The sequence below is a fragment of the Hyperolius riggenbachi genome, chromosome 11, assembly GCF_040937935.1.
Source record: "Hyperolius riggenbachi isolate aHypRig1 chromosome 11, aHypRig1.pri, whole genome shotgun sequence".
Taxonomy (NCBI): Eukaryota; Metazoa; Chordata; class Amphibia; order Anura; family Hyperoliidae; genus Hyperolius; species Hyperolius riggenbachi.
The window spans coordinates 55964677-55985702 of record NC_090656.1 but is presented as its reverse complement, the minus strand read 5'-3'; the positions used below and the strand labels follow the sequence as shown (position 1 = coordinate 55985702).

The window sequence follows — 21026 nt, the reverse complement described above, 5'->3', positions numbered from 1 at the left end:
CTGATCCGTACGGTTCCTATCCGGATCCGGATCCGGTCCGTTTGCATCCGGTTTCCGTGCGATGTGAACACGGTTGCGGTCCGGATCCGGTTTCTTAAGGAGATAACATCCTGTAAATACCTGGGGTCTGGGAGGTCAGCAGAAGGGTCTGGGGTCATTGTTGGAGACAGGTGGACGTGTGGAGACCATCCGTGGATACAGAGACTGCAGTTGGGACCATGGATCCAGGCATTTTTTACTCGTAAACCTGGGAATTCTCTCCTTCCTGTTGTTCGCCTCCTCGTTATCAGACATCAGACATGTTGCTGCCAAAACGAGCTCCAGCATGAAATCGCTGCTGCCCCACTCTTTGAACGCTTGGCCCATGTGGTCCCCATCCAAAATGCATAGGAAGTGGGGTAGAACGTCCGGTTTTTGTAGCCAGTGTGTTGTGCGCTCTCCGGCTCTCATTGCTTTGTATTGGCCGGATGGTGCAGTCCGGCTCCGCTCCGGATACGGCTGCCGGAGGAGCCGGACCAAAAAATAGCGCATGTTGGAACGGACGCCGGAGTCCGGATCCGGTCCGGCAGAACGGACGCATGTGAACGGACGCATAGGCTTTCATTGCTATTGCCGTGCGTCCGTTCTGCAAGCGGTCCGGCTCCGGCACGGCGATTCCGGACGGCCACCGCTAATGTGAACCGGGCCTTAACTTTATACTCATCCTTTGAACCAGGATAGAAAGGACCAGTGTGGTGTAAATTATAAAATGACATATTTTTCTTATAAAATCTTTATGGTATGCGTGACAGGGGCGTGGTTAGGGAGTGTGGCTTGTGTCACTCTTTCTGATCTCAAAAAAATGTTGAGAGGTATGCTGTAGGTAGTGGGTCCCGACTAGGGCCAAATATTGTACCACTAATAGACACATTAACACATATTGGGGGACAGCAAACTATTTTACACGTTCAGGTAGAGTGAGCCTCACGTAACTGCTGTAAAGTGATAGCTGCAAGGGAGGAAAAAAAAAAAATCTGCTCATAGAAAATGTCAACCCAAAATCTACAGTGGGAAACAAAATGAGAATAGCTACTTCAGCTTCCTTGTGTAGAAGGTAGGGCGTGCTTCCCCGCCCTCACACTGCCTGTGCTCCAGTGTTCCCCTCACTTCCGGTCACTTTTCACCTCACAACGACGCGCCCGCAGCTGAACCGCTAGAAAGTTCTCCTCACAGCCCGCGCAGCACACGAAATGGCGCGCTCAGTCTGGGTCTGTGGCCACGCCTTCCGGTTTCTGCCCTCCGCAGTTCCTACACGCGGTGACGTCATCTGCATCTATCCCTCGAGGCACCGACTCTTCCTGACTTTTCTCCTAAGGTGAGGTGAGAGGGTAATAATCTGTAGCCAGTTCTATGCTGAATATTCTAACTGCTATCTAGTTGTTCTTGGTTTTTCTTCTATAATATAAATCACAGTGCGCACCAGTGGCCTCCCCCTGCTATACTGGCTGTCAGAGGACATGGGTCTGTGTGGTAGTGTTGCAGGAGTTCTAGGATGCTGCACAGGGACTAGAAGGGAGGGAGTGTAAACAGCACTGTTTAGAGCCATAGTAGCTTTGTGCGGCATTGCTGGTCTGCTCTGGTGGTGGACTGGGGAGGTGGATGGGAACCCAACCCATCCAATGATATCATCACCACCACCACCAAAAGGGAAGCTGAATTGGGGATGGAGGGGGAGGCCACTAAGAAAACTAGATTGAGAGTGAAAGCCTGGGTAGGGGGGGGGGAGGAGACCACCAGTTACCAGGGAACTGTGTAAGAGAAAGGGGGGCACTTAGGGCTCTTTCACATTAGGGCAGACTTTGTGCGTTAACGCAAACGGCAGCTGTTTGCGTTAACCAAGGTAAGATGAAAGTCCATAGATTTTCATTTTACCTTTCACACTCGACGCTGCGTTTCGATGCGTTGCGGTTCCGACGCACCCGGGCGCAGTTTTTCCTCCAACGCACCCGCGAGCTGGCGTTTTCCATCGGGTTTAATTACCAGCTACCGCCGCTGATTGCGTCGCACCGCAGATACCCGACGACACGCCACAGGCAGACAACGCGTGCAGGAGAACGGCTCCTGCTTGCGTTGTCTGATGTGAAAGAGCCCTAAGCACTAGGGAACATTATAAGGAAGAAGATGGCCACTAGAAGTTGAGGATGGCCCGTGACGTGGTCCCAGTTTTTAATATTGGGCCACTTTTGGGGTGGGGGGATTTTCAAATGGCCTTATGATCTGCACTTTGGTGCAGAATTTATCACAACTGTCCCTCTTTGGGAGCCCAGCCCCCCTGTCGCTCTTTCTTCCTTATCTGTCCCTCTTTCAGGACTGGTGTACAGATCTGTGTAAATATATGTATTTTTGATGAGATGTTTTTAGCTGACTCTAAACTTTATTCCCATCAATGAAGCGATGTATTTCTTATTTTCAAATGTTAAAATGAAGAAAAACTAATGATAATGCAGAGGACCAGCGTGTTTTGAATGATAAAACGACATCATTTGCGTCTGAATTCTTTGTAATGTGCATGATGAGGGGTGGGTTTAGAGGTGTGGCAGGGGCGTGTCTTAAAGTGTCCCACTTTCTTATCTGAAAAAGTTGGGAGGTATGTGAATAGCCAGGTAATAATACCTGGTAACTACTTACAGTACTGCTTTAAAAGGAGGCGAGAAGCTTCTCAGGTTCCATACTTACCTGGGGCTACCTAAGCCCACTCATCCCTCGCCGTATCCCCGGGTGGCTCCTGTCACCTGCAGTTCAGCCCAAAAGCCTGGCCGAGTTGCGCTTCATCGACACGTGTGGCCGAGTACACAACATGCTTGTGCAGTACTACTGCATAGGCACAGAATGCTCCCAGGGATGGGAGCACGACGGGAGTGTGCCTAACCCGGCCACGTGTGCACAGTGAATTACTACTCGGTCAGGCTGAATTGCGGGTGACATGAGCCACCCAGGGATACAGCGAGGGACGAGTGTCCTTAAAGAGAACCCGAGGTGGATCTTCTGGGGGCAGATGGGACACAGAGGCATGTTCTCTGCTTAATGACATGGCTCTGTGTCCCCCAACCGCCACGCTATAGCCCCCCGAGTAGGTAGGGGGTAAACACGGGAGAGGAATTCCTTGTTCATAACGCCCACCAGGGGTGTTCCTGCAGGGGTTCCTGAGCTGCCATTGGGCAGCTATCTCTCCCGTGGCCGCACCTCCTGCTGCTCCCCTGCATGCTATGAGAGAGACACAATCTCTCAGCGCAGTGTCGTGACCCAGAGGTTGTGAAAGTGGGCCATTGTGGCCCATGGGAGTGGCGGTTTTTGCGGCTACCTGATCCGCTCAGCCACACGAATCAGGTAGCCTACTATTTTATTTTTTTAGCCCACCTCGGGCTCTGTTAAAGGGGGCTTAAAGGGATACTGTAGGGGGGTCGGGGGAAAATGAGTTGAAGTTACCCAGGGCTTCTAATGGTCCCCCACAGACATCCTGTGCCCGCGCAGCCACTCACCGATGCTCCGGCTCCGCCTCCGGTTCACTTCTGGAATTTCAGACTTTAAAGTCTGAAAACCACTCCGCCTGCGTTGCCATGTCCTTGCTCCCGCTAATGTCACCAGGAGTGTATAGCACAAGCACCAGTCCTGGTGACATCAGCGGGAGTGAGGACACAGCAACGCAGGCACAGTGGTTTTCAGACTTTAAAGTCTGAAATTCCAGAAGTGAACCGGAGGCGGAGCCGGAGCATCGGTGAGTGGCTGCGCGGGCACAGGATGTCTGTGGGGGACCATTAGAAGCCCCGGGTAACTTCAACTCATTTTCCCCCGACCCCCCTACAGTATCCCTTTAAGGAAACCCTAGGTAAGTATGGTACCCGAGACGCTCCTCATCTCAGGTACACTTTAAAGTAACAGACGTGCTATGAGGTTTGTGCTCTATGTAAACCTCTGGTACATGGGTGTCACCAAGAAAAATATCTCAACTACTTTAAAGAGAACCTGAACTGAAAATAAAAAGTCAAAATAACCATAACACATACTTACCTCCTGTGTAGTCTACTCCTCAATCTCTTTCTCCTCTCCTGCGTCCCATTTGTCCACTGTGATCAATGGAATTCTCTGTCCTCCATTTTAAAAATGGCCATTACCCAATAACAGCTTCCTCGTCAGCACACTATTAAAGAGGAACTCCAGCCTAAACAAACATGCTGTCATTAAAGGGGAACTGAAGAGAGAGGTAAATGGAGGCTGTCATGTTTATTTCCTTTTAAGCAATCCCAGTTGCCTGGCAGCCCTGCTGATCCTCTGCCTCTAATACTATTAGCCATAGCCCCTGAACAAGCATTCAGCAGATCAGGTGTTTCAGTGGTTCAGACTTTAAAGTCAGATCTGGCAAGACTAGGTGCATGCTTGTTTCTGGTTTTATTCAGATACTACTGCAGAGAAATAAACCAGCAGGGCTGCCAGGCAACTGGTATTGATTAAAAGGAAATAAACATGACAGCCTCCATATAGCTCTCTCTTCAGTTCCCCTTTAAGTTCCAATGGTTATGTTAATTAAAATAGATAGGTAATATAATCTCTTACCCACACTGTTTTAAAAGAACAGGCAAATGTTTGATTTCATGATGGCAGCCATCTTTTTGGTTGAAAAGGTGACAGGCAGGGCTGTGGAGTCGGTGCAATTTTGGGCACCCGGAGTCGGAGTTGGAATCGGAGTCGTGATTTCATAAACTGAGGAGTCGAATGATTTTTGTACAAAATCCACAGCCCTGTTAAGTATTAGACTAAGGAGTCGGAGTCGAGGAGTCGGAGCCATTTTGGGTACCCGGAGTCTGAGTTGGAGTTGGAGTCGGAGTCGTGGTTTCATAAACTGAGGAGTCAGAGTTGGAGTCGGGAAAATTTTTGTACCGACACCACAGCCCTGGTGACAGGGAGCATGAGACACAGTTCCAACTGTCCTGTGTCCTAAGCACCTCTCCCAGTTGCTAGGCAACGTGAATAACAACATAGGAAATCCCATCATGATCTGCACCGCATCACGGAAAAAAAGCCTGGTTCTTTTTTTTCTTTGATGGGTGGAGCTTAGCTAAAAATGCAGCTAAAAATGATGCTTTGGTAAGAAAAACAAAGTTCTGATGCTGTGAAACTGTTAAAGAAACACCAACCCTTTTCAGTTCTGCTGAGTAGATTTTTAGTCCGGAGGTTCACTTTAAACTGTAATATCACCCACTTGAGCCATAGGGAAGCATAGAGCTCCAGTCACCGTAGCCCGGGAGTGTTCTGTGCATGTGTGGCACAATTCCTTTGAGAACCATGCATGCGCAGAGTAGGCCTGAAAGATAAGTCGAATTTAAACCGAAACGTGATCACCAAGATCACAATTTCGGAATCGTCAAAGCAGCAATTGTCGCGATCACGTCATTTCCACATGAAGAAGTGGCTTCAAACTTCCCCAAAGTCCCGGCGTGTGCGGCCTGCAGCGTTGGACATCCCTTCTGCACGAGTCCAACGCTGTCCGTCCTCTATCGCCGTCTGCCAGCTCTTGTACTTGGCAAAACTCTGGATTCCTGTATGTCTCATGACATACAGGAAGTATTCTGTGCATTAGAGCCTGCAGGAGGCGAAGTGGATAGACGGGCATTGCTGGACTCATGCTTGAGGCTATGTCCAGCATGAGTCCAGAACTGATGCAGCTTGGGGGACAGTGGAGGCACAGAGAGACACAGAGTGGGCACAGAGACAGACACAGGAGATAAGAGAGAAACAGAGCGGGCACAGGAGGCATAAAGAGGCAAAGGGGGCACAAAGAGAGACAGGGGGACAGAGGGGGAACAAACCAGCAAAGAGGAGGAACAGAGCTTGATTTGAAAGAAATCGTGAATCGAATCGAAATCGCAATTTCAGACAGAAATTGCTCAATTCAATTTTTTCCTAAAATCGTTCAGGCCTAGCGCAGAGGCATACGGATGGGGCCACGCATGCACAGTAGCTTGCGAATGGAGTTCTATTTGCAGATCTTTGTGAGGAGGACAGCAGCACAACTGAGGCGAGCTGGAGGACACTGAGATACCTGGAATACTACGGGTGAGACCCCTTGAACCCGCTTGACATAGGCTTGTTGAAGATAGCATGCAGCCGCGCTTCCATGCATGAATGAGCACAGCCGCACTGCACAAAGTCACTTGGGCTCAGGTTTTTCTCACATGCAGGCCACGAAGGGAGTGCGGACACAAAGTTCGAGAGGGTCCCGGCATCCAGCGGTGGGAGGAAGACAAGGGAAGCCTCTGGAGGATAAAGAGGCTTTCGTCTACCGAGAAAAGTATCTGAATTTCCCTCCCTTTACAGTTACAGGTTTACATTACAGTTAGGCTTGGTTCATGCGTAAATTTCCGTTCCAGTCCTGTCAGTTGTCCATCAGTTTTTTTTATAGTTTTATCTGATAGGATTGGAACTGTACACTTTTTATGTGTGAACACACCCATAAAGATCTGATACAAGACAGGACTGGAACAGAACTGTACACCTTTTATGTGGGAACCAAGCCATAGAAAACTCATACAAAACTAACAGGACTGGAACGGAAATGTTAAAAACTGTTGCATACTGTCAAAAACTGACAGGACAAGACTGGAATGGTTCTCTGCACCTTTTATGTGTGAACCAAGCCTTAGGCCTCTTAGACTGGAGGCTGAACTGCATGCTTGTGCTTGAGCAGTTCAGTCTCCCATCTGCTGCCCGCCGGTGCAATTTGGGTGCAATTGAATTGCAGCGGTTGTAACACCATGTGTGCCAAGTGCTGACATGCGGTGGTGGGGGGGGGAGCTGTCCAGCGCTGGTACTGAGCATAGACTGGTGCAGGAGAGCTTAAAATGATATCCATCTTTCCATAGTTACATTGTATTACACAGGGCGACTTTTTCCTAAAGTCAGCAGCCCCATTCTGCTGAAAAAGTCGCCCTGTGTAATACAAGCTAACTATGGAAAGATGGATATCATTTTAAAGCTCTCTTTCTCCTCTTTCTTGCGACACCTAAATCGTCGCCCTACGCCTTTTAGTTTTCTCTATTTTTGCGATCGAAGTCGTGGCAATTTCGATCGTGAAAATAGCAAAAACTAAAAGGCGTAGGGTGGCGGTTTATATATCATTGGAAAGAGGAGAAAGAGAGCTTTAAAATGATATGCATCTTTCTATAGTTTCTGCACTGCTCGAAGTCCCTTTAAAACTTGTATTGGCGCAAAAATACTCTGAAAATGCTGCATGATTTTGATTTGGGGTAATCGCAATCGCTCCTGTGGGTTTCCCTCCATTGGCTTTCATTAGCCTACCGCCATGGGAATTGCTGTTGACTCCAAAGCACATCTGAAACAGCTCCTGTGGAACGTAGGCCTTTAGGGGAAAAAAAATGCATTGGCAAATACGCCATTCAACCACAACTCACGGACAAGTGAAGTGAATAAAATAGATTGTCTTCTTACACTGGCACGTGTCTAGGGTTAGAATGTGCTTGTCAGTGAGTGAATAGTCATATTTTGACGGTCATGTGCTGGAATAACATAATCAGGTATAAGGAACTGACTCTCCAAAAGTGCAGGACTTGTGATGCGTCCCCAGTATGCGAGTGGTTAGTACTCACTTAAAGGAAACGAGACCATAGAACATAACAGTTTTATACATACTTGGGGCTTCCTCCAGCCCCATGCGCACGTATCGCTCCCACACTGCCGTCCTCCGCCTTCTGTATTGCCGGTACTGGGTCCCGTAACTTCAGCCAGCTCTCTGCACCCCACTATTGCGCTATAGCCCCCTGAGATTAGCGACAATATTTGTTGCTATCTCGGAGGTAAACACAAGGAGAGGGATTCCCTGTTCAAAACGATTGGACAGCTCTCTCCCTGGCCGTGCCCCCTGCCACTGCCCTGCCTCCCTGAATGCTGCGAGAGACACAGTTTCTCCTTGCAGCATCGTGACAAAAGTGAAAGTGGGCCAATGCGGCCCACAGGAATGGCGAGGAGCGGCTGTTTTTGCGGTTACCTGGTCCGCTCAGTCCTCCAGATCAGGTAAGCTTACTTTTTAAAAAATGTTTAGCCCACCTTGTGCTGTCTTTAACAACAACAAAAATATGTAATAACGAAAACCGTATTGTATATTTTGTGCAAGAAGATGACTTTGTTTGTATCTCTGAAATGTTGTAACTCAAGTCGTTTGTAAATAGGGGACTATTTGAAACAATTGACTTTATTGAATTCTTCATTACTCTGTTTCACAGAAGTAAGAAGATTTGCAGATATTGTACAGAGGTTATTGTGTGCTCACAAATTTAAATGATGGTTTAATTTGAATAGTTTTAACAGGGTTTTCCTTTTCTTGGCCAGGAGGTGGCAGCATAACATTTGCAAATTTCTACTAGTGTCACCTCCACATTACCTCTTCTAGTAATTAATGTAAGATCTCTTATGCATTACTTTTTACATGGAAAGTTTGCATTTATTTAGGAATTATTTGGTAGGATTAAATGCAGTGTTCAAGCTGAAATGAACAATTTGGTTAAGAGAATGTATAAGAAGCATTATATTAAAACTCTAGTGTGGGCTAACATGCATTTGTTATATATATTTTTAGGCTGGGTTCACACTGACAGTGAAAACAGATTAGAAGCCAAGAAACAGACGGGTCAATGTAGCTTATGCCAAGCATGGAATCCCTTCGGACATGTAAGTTGCCAACAGTTCAGTTGTTCAGTTCCAATGAGTGGACCACAGGCCCGTGTACATGATCACTCTGGACACCACAAATGCGGATACTGACAGACAGACTGACAGACTGATGAGGAATAGGATCCGCTCTCACTAGGCTGTTTGCCTTTTACATGTTCCTGCATTCTGTCTTCTGTCACCTTTTGCCGCCCCAACACTTCGGTCACTGCCCCTCCTCCCACTGTGGACAAGCACCGCAATACCGATTAGAACATCTGACCCAGAGGAAGGCACGTAGTAGCAGTAGCGATGGTGTTCGCGATGCACTCCTTTCTCTTCGGTAAGCTCTCCACTATTTCTGCAGCCCTCTGTCATCTTTCCTTACACCGGATTACATTCGTCCTTTTCATTTATTCTGTTCTCCTCTCACTCAGCGCTGGTTCACAGCCCTTATTATAGTGCTATTTTGTTCTCTGGGGTCTCCTCATTCACTGATGTTAATGGGACACAGGGATAGGACACCGCAAACAGGGATGAGGACATGGACAAGGGGACAGAAGATGACATAGGGCAGGCATGGGCAAACTTGGCCCTCCAACTGTTAAGGAACTACAAGTCCCACAATGCATTGCAGGAGTCTGACAGCCACAGTCATGACACATAAAGGCACAATCATTGTGGGATTTGTAGTTTCGTAACAGCTGGAGGGCTGAGTTTGCCCATTCCTGACATAGGGGAACAACAGAGGACTCAGTGGGACAGACAATGACACAGGGACACCAGAGGACAAATGAGGCACAAGGGAAACATAACACTATAGACACACCAGGTTTAGTATATATATTTTTTTCACCTTAAACCAGATGCGTCTTATTGTCCAAAAAATACAGTACTTATACTGGGGGGCTAACTCTAGTGACTTCTAGTGGGTGGGGGAGGGTGGGGAATTTTAGTGTTTGCCATAGGCGCTATATTACCCAGATAAGCCCCTGATAAGAACACATCAGCTTCCACATTAACCACCCATTACAAAATTATACCCAAGTACTACCAGTTTCTAGCTTTCAGTAATGTAAGCATCTCCAGTATATATCACTATATGACCATGTGATGAAGTAGATAGACCCCAGCAAGCTCCAGCGGGCATCCACAGAGGACTGTAATGTAATAAATTGCAGAATGTATCATCTGTCACTAGGCACAGAGCAGCATTCCGCAGGAAGTAAGACAATCATCTGCAAATTAGCATGGACTTTAAAGGGATGCTCCATCAAAGGGGGGCTGTCATTTTGCAGAAAGTGAAAGTTTACCGGATGATAATTTCAGTAAATGAGTGCAGCGCGTGATTGGATGCCTGCTATCTCCCGGTGCCCAGGCAGCAGTCGCGAAGGAAACGCTCGAGGCCGCAACTGGCTTTTACACTTGACAGCCTGAAAAGGAATTAAGTCCTCTGCGCGCTGCACATGCCAACCAACCATAACATTCCTCAGCCAGCCCCACTCCGTTCTCCAGCAATATCAGCTCAGACTAATTGGCTCTCATACAAGTGTGCAGAAGTATGTAAGAGGTGTCAGGCCGAGCACAATAGGCTCTGCGGTTCTGGCAGCATTATCTCCTCCCTGCAGACCTGGGACTCATTTTTTCTGCAAAAACACAGTATTTATTTCCTTCTCTGCGAACAATAGCCATGCAGATAGGAGTGCAGCGGAGAAAAAAACACAGCAGAAGGATTAACCGTTGCTGTGAAGACGCCGTATATCTTAATAGGCCTTCCCATCCCCGTTCGTCGTTGGGGAAGTCATTAGCACAAGCATTCAATCAAGGAAGAAATAAACTAATGGAATCGGCACAATGTAACTATTATGAAAAAGAGTTCGCACAAAAAGAGGAGATCTCTTGTCTTATGGAAACTTGGGTTTTCTGTGCCACATTCTAGACCTGCCATGAATTCCTGGAGATGCTAGCCAAGGTTTTCCAGAATTCACGGCTACCGTCTGCTTGGGATTATGAAGCTCAGTGCCGGTGCTGCCAGATGAAAGTTAAGTTACCTAACTGATTGTACATTGAGCAGCATTTTAACCACTTCAGCCCACAGGTGTTTTCACCTTCAGGACAAAGGCAATTTTCTCCTGTCAGCGCTCCTCCCATTCATCTGCCAATAACTTTATCACTAACCATCACACCTAAATGATCTATGCCTTGTTTTTTAACACCAATTAGGCTTTCTTTGGGTGGTACATTTTGCTAAGAATTATTTTATTCTGAATGCATTTTAACAGGAATAATAAGAAAAAAATTGGAAAAAAATCATTATTTCTCAGTTTTTAGCCATTATAGTTTTAAAATAAAATGTTCTACTGTGGATAAAATCCACACATTTTATTTGCCTATTTGTCCCGGTTATTGCAGCGTTTAAAATATTTCCCTAGTACAGCGGTGGCGAACCTATGGCACGCGTGCCGGGCCCGGCACGCGTAGCCTAAACTGCTGGCACACCACCGCTGCTTATGAACTGGCCGCAGCGTCTACTAGACGCCGCCGTGCCAGTTCATAGCCCGCAGCCCCGCAGTCTCCCGGGAGGCAGACCAGGGCTACGGCAAGATGGCCGCCGAAGCCCTGTACTATTTGTCTCCAGTACAGGGCTTTGGGCGCCATCTTCCCGTAGCTCTGCACTCTGCCTGTCAGCGGCAGCGCGGGAGACTCAGCTGCAGAAGGAACGTCCGGGGGAGATGCGCGCCAGAGTCCAACAGAGAGAGAAGACTTCTGTCAGGTGAGTACATTACTTTTTTTGCAGTTGAAATGCGGCCCACTGTGTTATTTTCTGCTAAATGCTATGTTTCCCACATTGTGTTTATTTACTGTGAAATGCTGCCCACTGCGTTTGTTTTCTGGTGAATTGTGGCCCACTGCGTTTGTTTTCTGGTGAATTGTGGCCCACTGCGTTTGTTTTCTGGTGAAATGCTGCCCGCTGCGTTTGTCTTCTGGTGAAATGCTGCCCGCTGCGTTTGTTTTCTGGTGAATTGTGGCCCACTGCGTTTGTTTTCTGGTGAATTGTGGCCCACTGCGTTTGTTTTCTGGTGAAATGCTAACCGCTGCGTTTATTTTCTGGTGAAATGTGGGCCACTGCGTTTACTTTCTGGTGAAATGTGGGCCACTGCGTTTACTTTCTGGTGAAATGTGGGCCACTACAACTGTTTTCTGGTGAAATGCTGCCTGCTGCGTTTATTTTCTGGTGTCTGGGGTAACTGTTGCTGCATTTATTATTAAGGGCTCTTTCACACTACAGAACGTATGCACGAATGCGATTTCATGCATGCGCTGCCAACGCACAGGGATCGCACGGAATGCACGTTGTGGTGCGCTAAAGCGTGGACGTCGGCAGCTGTACCCATCGGGGAAACGTATGCGTTGTGCGTTAAAATGTTCCCAGATGCGTTACAACGTAACGCATGGGAACGCACACCTGTAGTGTGAATGGTAACATGGAAGTCTATTGACTTTCATGTTACCATATGAATCTTACATTATGTGCGTTGCGTCAAAACTGACAGCGCAGCAAATAGTGTGAATGAGCCCTTAATGGTCATAGTTGGCTATATTTGCTGCTTTGGGGTTACGACGGCTATAAATAGCATCATACAGTTTCTGCACACCCATGATGCGAATCCTCGTTTCACCACATCATGGTGGAAACACTGCTTTCTTATGCCTCGCTGTTACATCATTACGTTAGCTCCGCCCATACAATATCATGGCCACGCCCACTTGTCGGCGCGGCGCGCTGCGCGCGCCACAACCCCACCCCCCCATTGGCACTCGGAGATAAATAAGTTGGTGTTAGGTCGCAGTTTGGGCACTCGGCCTCTGAAAGGTTAGCCATCATTGCCCTAGTACAATGTATGGCGCAAATATTTTATTTAGAAATAAAGGTGCATTTTTTCAGTTTTGCGTCCATCACTAATTACAAGCCCATATCAAGGTAATAAGGTGTATAGTAATATACCTTCACAACATACATATTTAAAAAGTTTAGTCCCTAAGGTAACTATATATATTTTTTAAACTATATTTTTTTTTTTAAACTGTGTTAATTTTAATTAAAAAAAATTGCAAATAAAAATGCACTTACTGCAATAGAAGTTGTTCAAGCATATAAAGGGACAAGCCCTAATCGGTCTGTGGGAGGCAGCCTTTCAACCACTGTGTTGCGTTAAAATGTTGGGTGGTAGCCATGGCAACGCAGTAGTACACTTGCGCATTGGCTGCAGCGTGATAGGCCCCAGCGGCGGGCATCATATGACACGCTGTGTTGTGACAGAAGAGGGGCGTGTTTGGGAGGCGATCAGGTGACTGCGACCACCAATGGGTGCCGTGGTTGGGTGAAAAAGATTCCGTGGGAGCGTCTAGTAGTCATGAGGACGCTGGAGCTGAGCGAAGGTAAATATGCAAGGCTGTTTCCCGGGCCCCCTCGGCAGGGTGTTTCATATAAAGGACAGCAGTATATTTCTTATACATTGAACTAGATTACAGTGGTGTGAAAAACTATTTGCCCCCTTCCTGATTTCTTAATCTTTTTCATGTTTGCCACACTTAAATCTTTCTGCTCATCAAAAACCGTTAACTATTAGTCAAAGATAACATAATTGAACACAAAATGCAGTTTTAAATGATGTTTTTTATTATTTAGTGAGAAAAAAAAACCTCCAAATCTACATGGCCCTGTGTGAAAAAGTGATTGCCCCCCTTGTTAAAAAATAACTTAACTGTGGTTTATCACACCTGAGTTCAATTTCTGTAGTCACCCCAGGCCTGATTACTGGCACACCTGTTTCAATCAAGAAATCACTTAAATAGGAGCTATCTGAGACAGAGAAGTAGACCAAAAGCACCCCAAAAACTAGACATCATGCCAAGATCCAAAGAAATTCAGGAACAAATGAGAACAAAGTACTGTAATTGAGATCTATCAGTCTGGTAAAGGTTATAAAGCCATTTCTAAAGCTTTGGGACTCCAGCGAACCACAGTGAGAGCCATTATCCACAAATGGCAAAAACATGGAACAGTGATGAACCTTCCCAGGAGTGGCTGGCTGACCACAATTACCCCAAGAGCGCAGAGAAAACTCATCCGAGAGGCCACAAAAGACCCCAGGACAACATCTAAAGAACTGCAGGCCTCACTTGCCTCAATTAAGGTCATTGTTCACGACTCCAACATAAGAGACTGGGCAAAAACGGTCTGCATGGCAGATATCCAAGGCGCAAACCACTTTTAAGCAAAAAGAACATTAAGGCTCGTCTCAATTTTGCTAAAAAAACATCTCAATGATTGGCAAGACTTTGGGGAAAATACCTTGTGGACCGACGAGACAAAAGTTGAACTTTTTGGAAAGTGCGTGTCCCGTTACATCTGGCGTAGAAGTAACACAGCATTTCAGCAGAAGCACATCATACAGTTCTACTGTCTACCAAAAAATCCTGAAGGAGAATGTCCGGCCATCTGTTCGTCAACTCAAGCTGAAGCGATCTTGGGTGCTGCAGCAGGACAATGACCCAAAACACACCAGCAAATCCACCTCTGAATGGCTGAAGAAAAACAAAATGAAGACTTTGGAGTGGCCTAGTCAAAGTCCTGACCTGAATCCTATTGAGATGTTGTGGCATGACCTTAAAGCCAATGGGTACCGGATTAAAAAAGAAAAAGTCAGATACTCACCTAAGGAGAGGGAAGGCTCGGTCCTAATGAGCCTTCCCTCTCCTCTCCTGGTGCCCTCGGTGCTGCGCTGGCTCCCCCGTTCGCGTTCGCCGCTGCAGGGACTTTGTAGGTCTTCGGGAGCACTCGGGCTTACAAAGACGGGACGCTCCATACTACGTACGCGCGAGTGCGTCATAGAGGGCGCTCGCGCATGCGTAGTATGGAGCGGCCGCGTCATCGGGAGCCCGAGTGCTCCCGAAGGTTTCTGAAAGCTCCCGAAGGCATGCGGAAGTGGCAGTATTTGACCGAACTGGTCGAATACTGCTACGGGGGATCCTGCGCGGGACCGGGCACCGGGAGAGGAGGGGGAAGGCTCATTAGGACCGAGCCTTCCCTCTCCTTAGGTGAGTATCTCACTTTTTCTTTTTTAATCCGGTAAACATTCACTTTAAAAAGGCGGTTCATGCTAGAAAACCCTCAAATAAAGCTGAATTACAACAATTCTGCAAAGGGCAGCACGGTGGCGTAGTGGTTAGCTCTCTCGCCTTGCAGCGCTGGGTCCCTGGTTCGAATCCCAGCCAGGGCACTATCTGCAAAGAGTTTGTATGTTCTCTCTGTGTCTGCGTGGGTTTCCTCCGGGCACTCAGGTTTCCTCCCACAATCCAAAAACATACGGATAAGTTAATTGGCTTCCCCTAAAATTGGCCCTAGACTACAGTACTTACACTACATAATATAGACATATGGCAATAGTAGGGATTAGATTGTGAGCTCCTTTGAGGGACAGTTAGTGACAAGATATATATATATATACACTGTACAGCGCTGCGTAATATGTCGGCGCTATATAAATACTAAATAATAATAATAATAAAAGACTCGTTGCAAGTTATCGCAAAACGCTTGATTGCAGTTATTGCTGCTAAGGGTGGCCCAACCAGTTATTAGGTTCAGGGGGCAATTTCTTTTTCACACAGGGCCATGTAGGTTTTGAGTTATTTTTCTCACTAAAGATAAAGATAACATAATTGTGTTCAATTATGTTATCTTTGACTAATAGTTAACGGTTTTTGATGAGCAGAAACATTTAAGTGTGACAAACATGCAAAAGAATAAGAAATCAGGAAGGGGGCAAATAGTTTTTCACACCACTGTACATACATAGTTCAACCGCTGCAGGCCACAGCGGTTGAAAGGCTGCCTCCCGCGGACCGATTAGGGCTTGTCCCCTTATATGCTTGAACAACTTCTATTGCAGTAAGTGCATTTTTATTTGCGATTTTTTTCGAATAAAACATAACACACTACGGAGTGCCCCTTCTCCTTTTTTGTCTCTCTTTCCCAAGCGTGCCAATCAGCCGGGCACTAAGGAGCAGATCTAGTGTGTATATACACCACAGTGTCAGCATCTTCCAACACCAGCGCAAGATTGCCCCTCCCAGGGTGGGGAGTATATCAGTTTTTATTTAATGTGAATTGTGTTTTTTTTTTTCCATTTGTACTTTAATTTTACTTTTTGGTAAGCACTCTCCTGGAAGATACCAGGGAGTGTGAGATCTTTTGTTTTACATTTCATGATTCATGAATCAAATACCTCCTGATTGGAGCCATTTGATTGATTTGCAGGGAATTGTTTGCCTCCGGGAACACTGGTTCCTCTTCAGCAATCAATCCCCTGTAATAGAGGCAGGGAAGGAGCCGCCTGCACGCAATGCGTGCACAAGGGCAGCAACACTGCTGGACGGATATATTTGTCCAGATTGCCTTTGAGTGTACCACCATCAAAGAAAAAGAAAAAGCCATCTAGGGCACCATATCAAGAAATACTCCAGAATGTCTCCAATTAAAGTTAATTATCTTTATTACAACAAGCTGGATACAATTAAAAACAATTAAAAAGTATAAAAAAGCTCCCAGAGGCTTCCAATGTAATGGATATATGCCCCCACTAGTAATAAATAAATGAATTGATATACATCAAATAAATAAATACATTCCTGGATTAAGCAAATGCCACGTATATACAAAACCTATTAAAGTGCTTGAAGTGCAGCAAAAAGGTGCCAGTGCCCAACAACTAAAGTGCTAAAAGTATATAATATATTGTGTACAATCTCCGGCTCAATGAATATACACAGAGCCCTATGAAAAAACATCTGAAAAAAGGGGGGGTTAACAAACAGGAGGTGGATATATGTGTGCATGCCCACACCCATCAATAAAACAAATGGGCGTACGCATACACACAGACCACCAAACAACAATACAAAAAAGTGCTTGCAAAATCAATATCGGGCAAAATACATGTGATCACTGTGAAATACCATTCAATACACCTATGAAGTAATGATCTGAAGTGATCCAGTGTTAAAATGCAGTGACTAGCGTCCGCTTACCAGACAAATAGTTCGTGAGGGGCCAGGGGAGATGCCTTGCGCGGTCGCAGCTGGCTGCTGCTTCTGAGGAGGATTGCCTTTGAGTGATGATTTTTGGACAAATATATCCGTCCAGACTGGCTTAAGTGGTTAAATAGGAACTATTGTAAAAAATTATGTAATGAAAAAAATTAGCTTTTTTTTTTTTTTTTACAATATTCATTTATAAATTATTTAGTCAGGGTTTTCCCATTATACAATCTTGCCTCTCCCTGATTTACATTCTGATATCACAGGTGGCACTATCTTCAGTCTTGTCAGGTGCAGCCTAGGCTAAGCAACACTGGGGGGGGGGGGGGGGGGGTGTTACATACCAATATAAAGCTATATTTCGATATAGGAAGTGTTTCTGATGCTGAAACCAGGAAAATTGCTGTAAAAGTAGTTATCCTGAATCATTTACTATATTCTACTGTATGTCATTACACTGACTATTTAAAGTGTACCTGAGATCATGAATAAGAAAGATTTTAAACTGACTCAGGGCTTCCTCCAGCCCCACGAACACTGCTCGCCGTCCTCCTGGGTGGCTCTGTTTTGCCGCAATCAGCCCCGGTAACTCGCAGTCACGTCGGTTGGGCTCACTTGTGCGACTGAGCCAGATTACCGGGGCTGATTGTGGCCGAACTGAGCCACCCGGGAGGACGGCGAGCAGTGTTCGTGGGGCTGGACGAAGCTCTTATTCATGATCTCAGGTTTTCTTTCCTCTGACAATTAGATCAACACATTTCTATTCTATCCTTTCGGTACCGGCCGCCTAACCTCCCTCAAGGACCAGGTGATTTTGCATGGTGGGGGCGGGGCACGTTTGGGGGGTCAGGCAGCCGGATCCCTGGCAGGGATAGGTGGGCATGGCGTCCCTCTTTTAACCAGGTGTCCCCCCTGTAGCCAGCAGCCTTTACTCACCTCCCAGGCTCCAGCGATGGGCAGCTGTGGACCCCTCCGCTCTGGCCGGCATCCCCGCTCGTACTGACGCTAAGTTCCGGGTCACAGCTTGATGAAGTCATCAAGCCAGGACCTGACACTTACGTCAGAGCTAGCAGGGATGTCGACCAGAGCAGTGGGGAGCGCCGATCGCCAGGGGAATGCGCGGCATTTTGCCTGACAGGGATCAGGATCCAATCATTGCAGGGTTGACATTGTAGAAATGTGTGACGTGTTTCTTGCTATGGGGGAGTGGCCTAAGTAGTCGTGTGGGAGTGAAATCACATGGCGGGTGGAGTGAATGAGGAGAACAATGATTGCTCGCTGAGACGACACAGGGCTGTTGTACTCAAGCTACATTCTTGTTAATGGCTGCTTCAGCAAAGTTTCATCTAACGTGTGTGAGAGGATTGACGCTGACCCAGTCGGCCAGTAGTGTACATTATACAAGCAATGCATGCATTGTATTATGTGGGTTACACTATTTATGTTACAACCACTAAACTTTGCATGAGCTGTATGTGCGTGTGTTAACAGTGCTTAGCGACTACTATATAACCTAAAGTGAGGCAGGTAGCTATTGTTATGTTCTCCTTAGGTGCACTCTAGTGCTGATGTTCTAATGTTTGAGAATAAAAAAATGTCATGGCAAGATCCCTGTAGTGAGCATGGCCTGGTCCCTGCATGGACCACAGCATTGCTAACCTTTAGTATTGGGGATGTACAGTAACTGTTAAGCTCACGGCTGTTTTTAGACATAGGCAAATCAGGCAGATGCCTGGGGTGACACCACAAGGTGGGGGCACCGCTGAGCTAATCTTATGCCTGATGCACACCATGGAATTACCCATCAGATGGGTCCGATCAATAATTACAGACAGGTCCGTTTTTCTAATCAATTTTCTGATTACTTCTATACAAAAACGATCAGAAAAATTATTGAAAATCATATCGGACTTGATGGAAATTATCGATTTGACCCGTCTATCTGATGGGAAATTGCATGATGTGTATAAGTGCAGAATTTTATGGGACTCTTATATACACAACTGCTGGTTCCATTAAAAAAGTGATGAATGGAAATCTTAACACCTAAATGGGTGACTTGCTATCAGGATTGTTTGCACAGCCAGATAATTGTTTTATTTATATTTTTTCAGGAGAGCTTTGGGTTGCATTCAACTGCCTCTTTTGCGTACATGAAATAATGAGGAAAGACTAGGATGAAAAATGATAACAGGCAAGTTCTAACTAGACCTGGTTGTGTATATACCCATGTTTATCTTATTTTGTCACGTGTTAATTCAGGTGTGTTTTAAGCTAAGTACTCACGGGGGGACAATTGTAGCTGTCGCTAGCACACGGGAGCGTGTGCGCGACAGTTCGGCGACAGTTCGTCGCCAAGTCCCTCTGCATCCACACAGCAGCAGAGGGATTAGCGATGCGGCGGAAGCTGTCGCCGAGGTTCCTCCCCCCCGCCGGAAGCTCCGTGTGCTGTGTGTGGGTAGCTGTCGCTAGCCCGCATACACATGCGGGGCTAGCGACAGTTCCGGCGAGGTTGCGGCGGCGGCTGTAGCCGGCGATTGAACATGTCAATCGCCTGGCGACAGCTCCGAAGGGCGACGGTTCGGGGCGCGCGCGCGTCATACACACGTACGAACTGTCGCCGCAACACGCGCGTGCCACGCGGTTGCGGCGACGGCCGTCCCCCGTGAGTATGGACCTTTACGTCTGGGCTCTTTTACATAAACAGTTGAAGGTAGTGCTCCCACTGCTCCCATAGAAGAGCCAGATACTTGCAGGCAGCTGCAAATATTCAATATGGGAAATGGTATGACAATGATTTTCTGCCTGTACTTCTAAATAGGCAGCAGCTGCCTGCTAGACATTACATGAACCACTCCATGTGGTTACAAATGCTACAAGATTAGCAGCTGAACCAAGTGGCAAACACATGATTAACCCAACTGTGTGAAACGGTCTTTAATGTCTTTATAAATATGGAGATTGACACTAAACTGCTGGTAAGCATTTTGGCATACGTGGATAGCGCTCTTACTTTTGCAGTGCTACGACTTTTGCAGTGCTAGAGATGCTGGTTTAAATTTACAACAATGTGCACACCCTGGATTGAACTTGGCCGTTGCGTAGTTAGGTAATATTGTTGTATTATCTATTTATAATACTGTCTGTCGGTGCAGTATGTTTAAAGCTTTTTTTTTTTTTTTTTTTTTTAGTTTGGTTCCTCTTGGGGGTCAGTTTCCACTAGCACTTTCTGGTCTGCAAGTACGCAAACGAATCCCAGAAGCTGTGCCATTCAAGGCTATAGGCTTCGCTGCCTCCCGCATTAAAAAAGGCAGTGACACAGTAAGTGTAAACGCCGGGCTGCGGCGTTTCATGCCGTGCATGCGCAGACCAACGGGAATCCCAGTGATGTACTTCCTGCCCAGCGTATGACCCTGTCGCCGCACCATGGCCACAGGATCTTATTAAAGGGTCACTTAACCACTTCATGACAAAGGACGTATATATACGTCCATTGTATTTGTGGCCAATGCACCACCAGTTTGTTACTAAATTTGGCACATGTGGTATCGTTTTAACCATGACGAGTTGTAGAATACATTTTGGTGTGTCTTACAGCTTGGACCCCAGTCACATAAAAAATAGGAAGGGACAAACTCAATCAAAACATAAAAATTCATTTTCAAAATTATGATCAAACTTGGGAAAGTTGTAAGAAAACTACAAGAGACATATGTGGTAACATTGTAACCGTGATAAGTAGTAGAATACAGTTTAGACAGTTTTAGGGTTGAGGCCCATGTCTTGTGTATTCTTTTTAGTCACAAACTGAATCAAAAGCAATTACATTTTTGCATATGCTGTACCAAAATAAAAAACTTGTAAAATGATAACAAAGTTGCAGAATCTAAAAGAAAAAAAATATATTGTTACCTTAGGAACATGGCTTTTTAAATATGTTTGCCATGAGGGTATATTACTATTATGTTTGCAAGTAAGATCTTGTAATCATTGATAGTGTATAATGAGAAAGAAAAAAATAAAAGAACAGAAAAAGACACCTTTCTTTCCAAATACAATTATGTCACCATACATTGTGTTAGGAACACAATGTAAATGTTTTAATAACCAGACACACAATTATTTGGAGAAGATAAAATTTAACAGATGCTAACAGTGATTGTTTCGTAAATAATGAGAGAGTTATGCCATAAATCTATAAAAAGATATACATTTTATTGCGAACA

General features: G+C 46.0%; 1 protein-coding gene across 2 annotated transcripts in view; it reads left to right on the top strand.

Moving 5' to 3' along the window:
• The first annotated feature begins 1216 nt into the window (after positions 1 to 1216).
• Positions 1217 to 21026, top strand: part of ZFPM1 (zinc finger protein, FOG family member 1) — a 312656-nt gene continuing 292846 nt past the window's right edge. The window contains exons 1-3 of one of the 2 annotated variants that reach the window (XM_068260644.1): positions 1217 to 1354; positions 8627 to 8718; positions 18915 to 18994. In XM_068260644.1, coding sequence (XP_068116745.1) covers positions 18985 to 18994 — 10 coding nt within the window. In that variant the 5' untranslated portion in view covers positions 1217 to 1354; positions 8627 to 8718; positions 18915 to 18984. Of the gene's footprint in view, positions 1360 to 8626; positions 8719 to 18914; positions 18995 to 21026 lie in introns of both variants that reach the window. The other variant, XM_068260645.1, reaches the window with a different exon arrangement.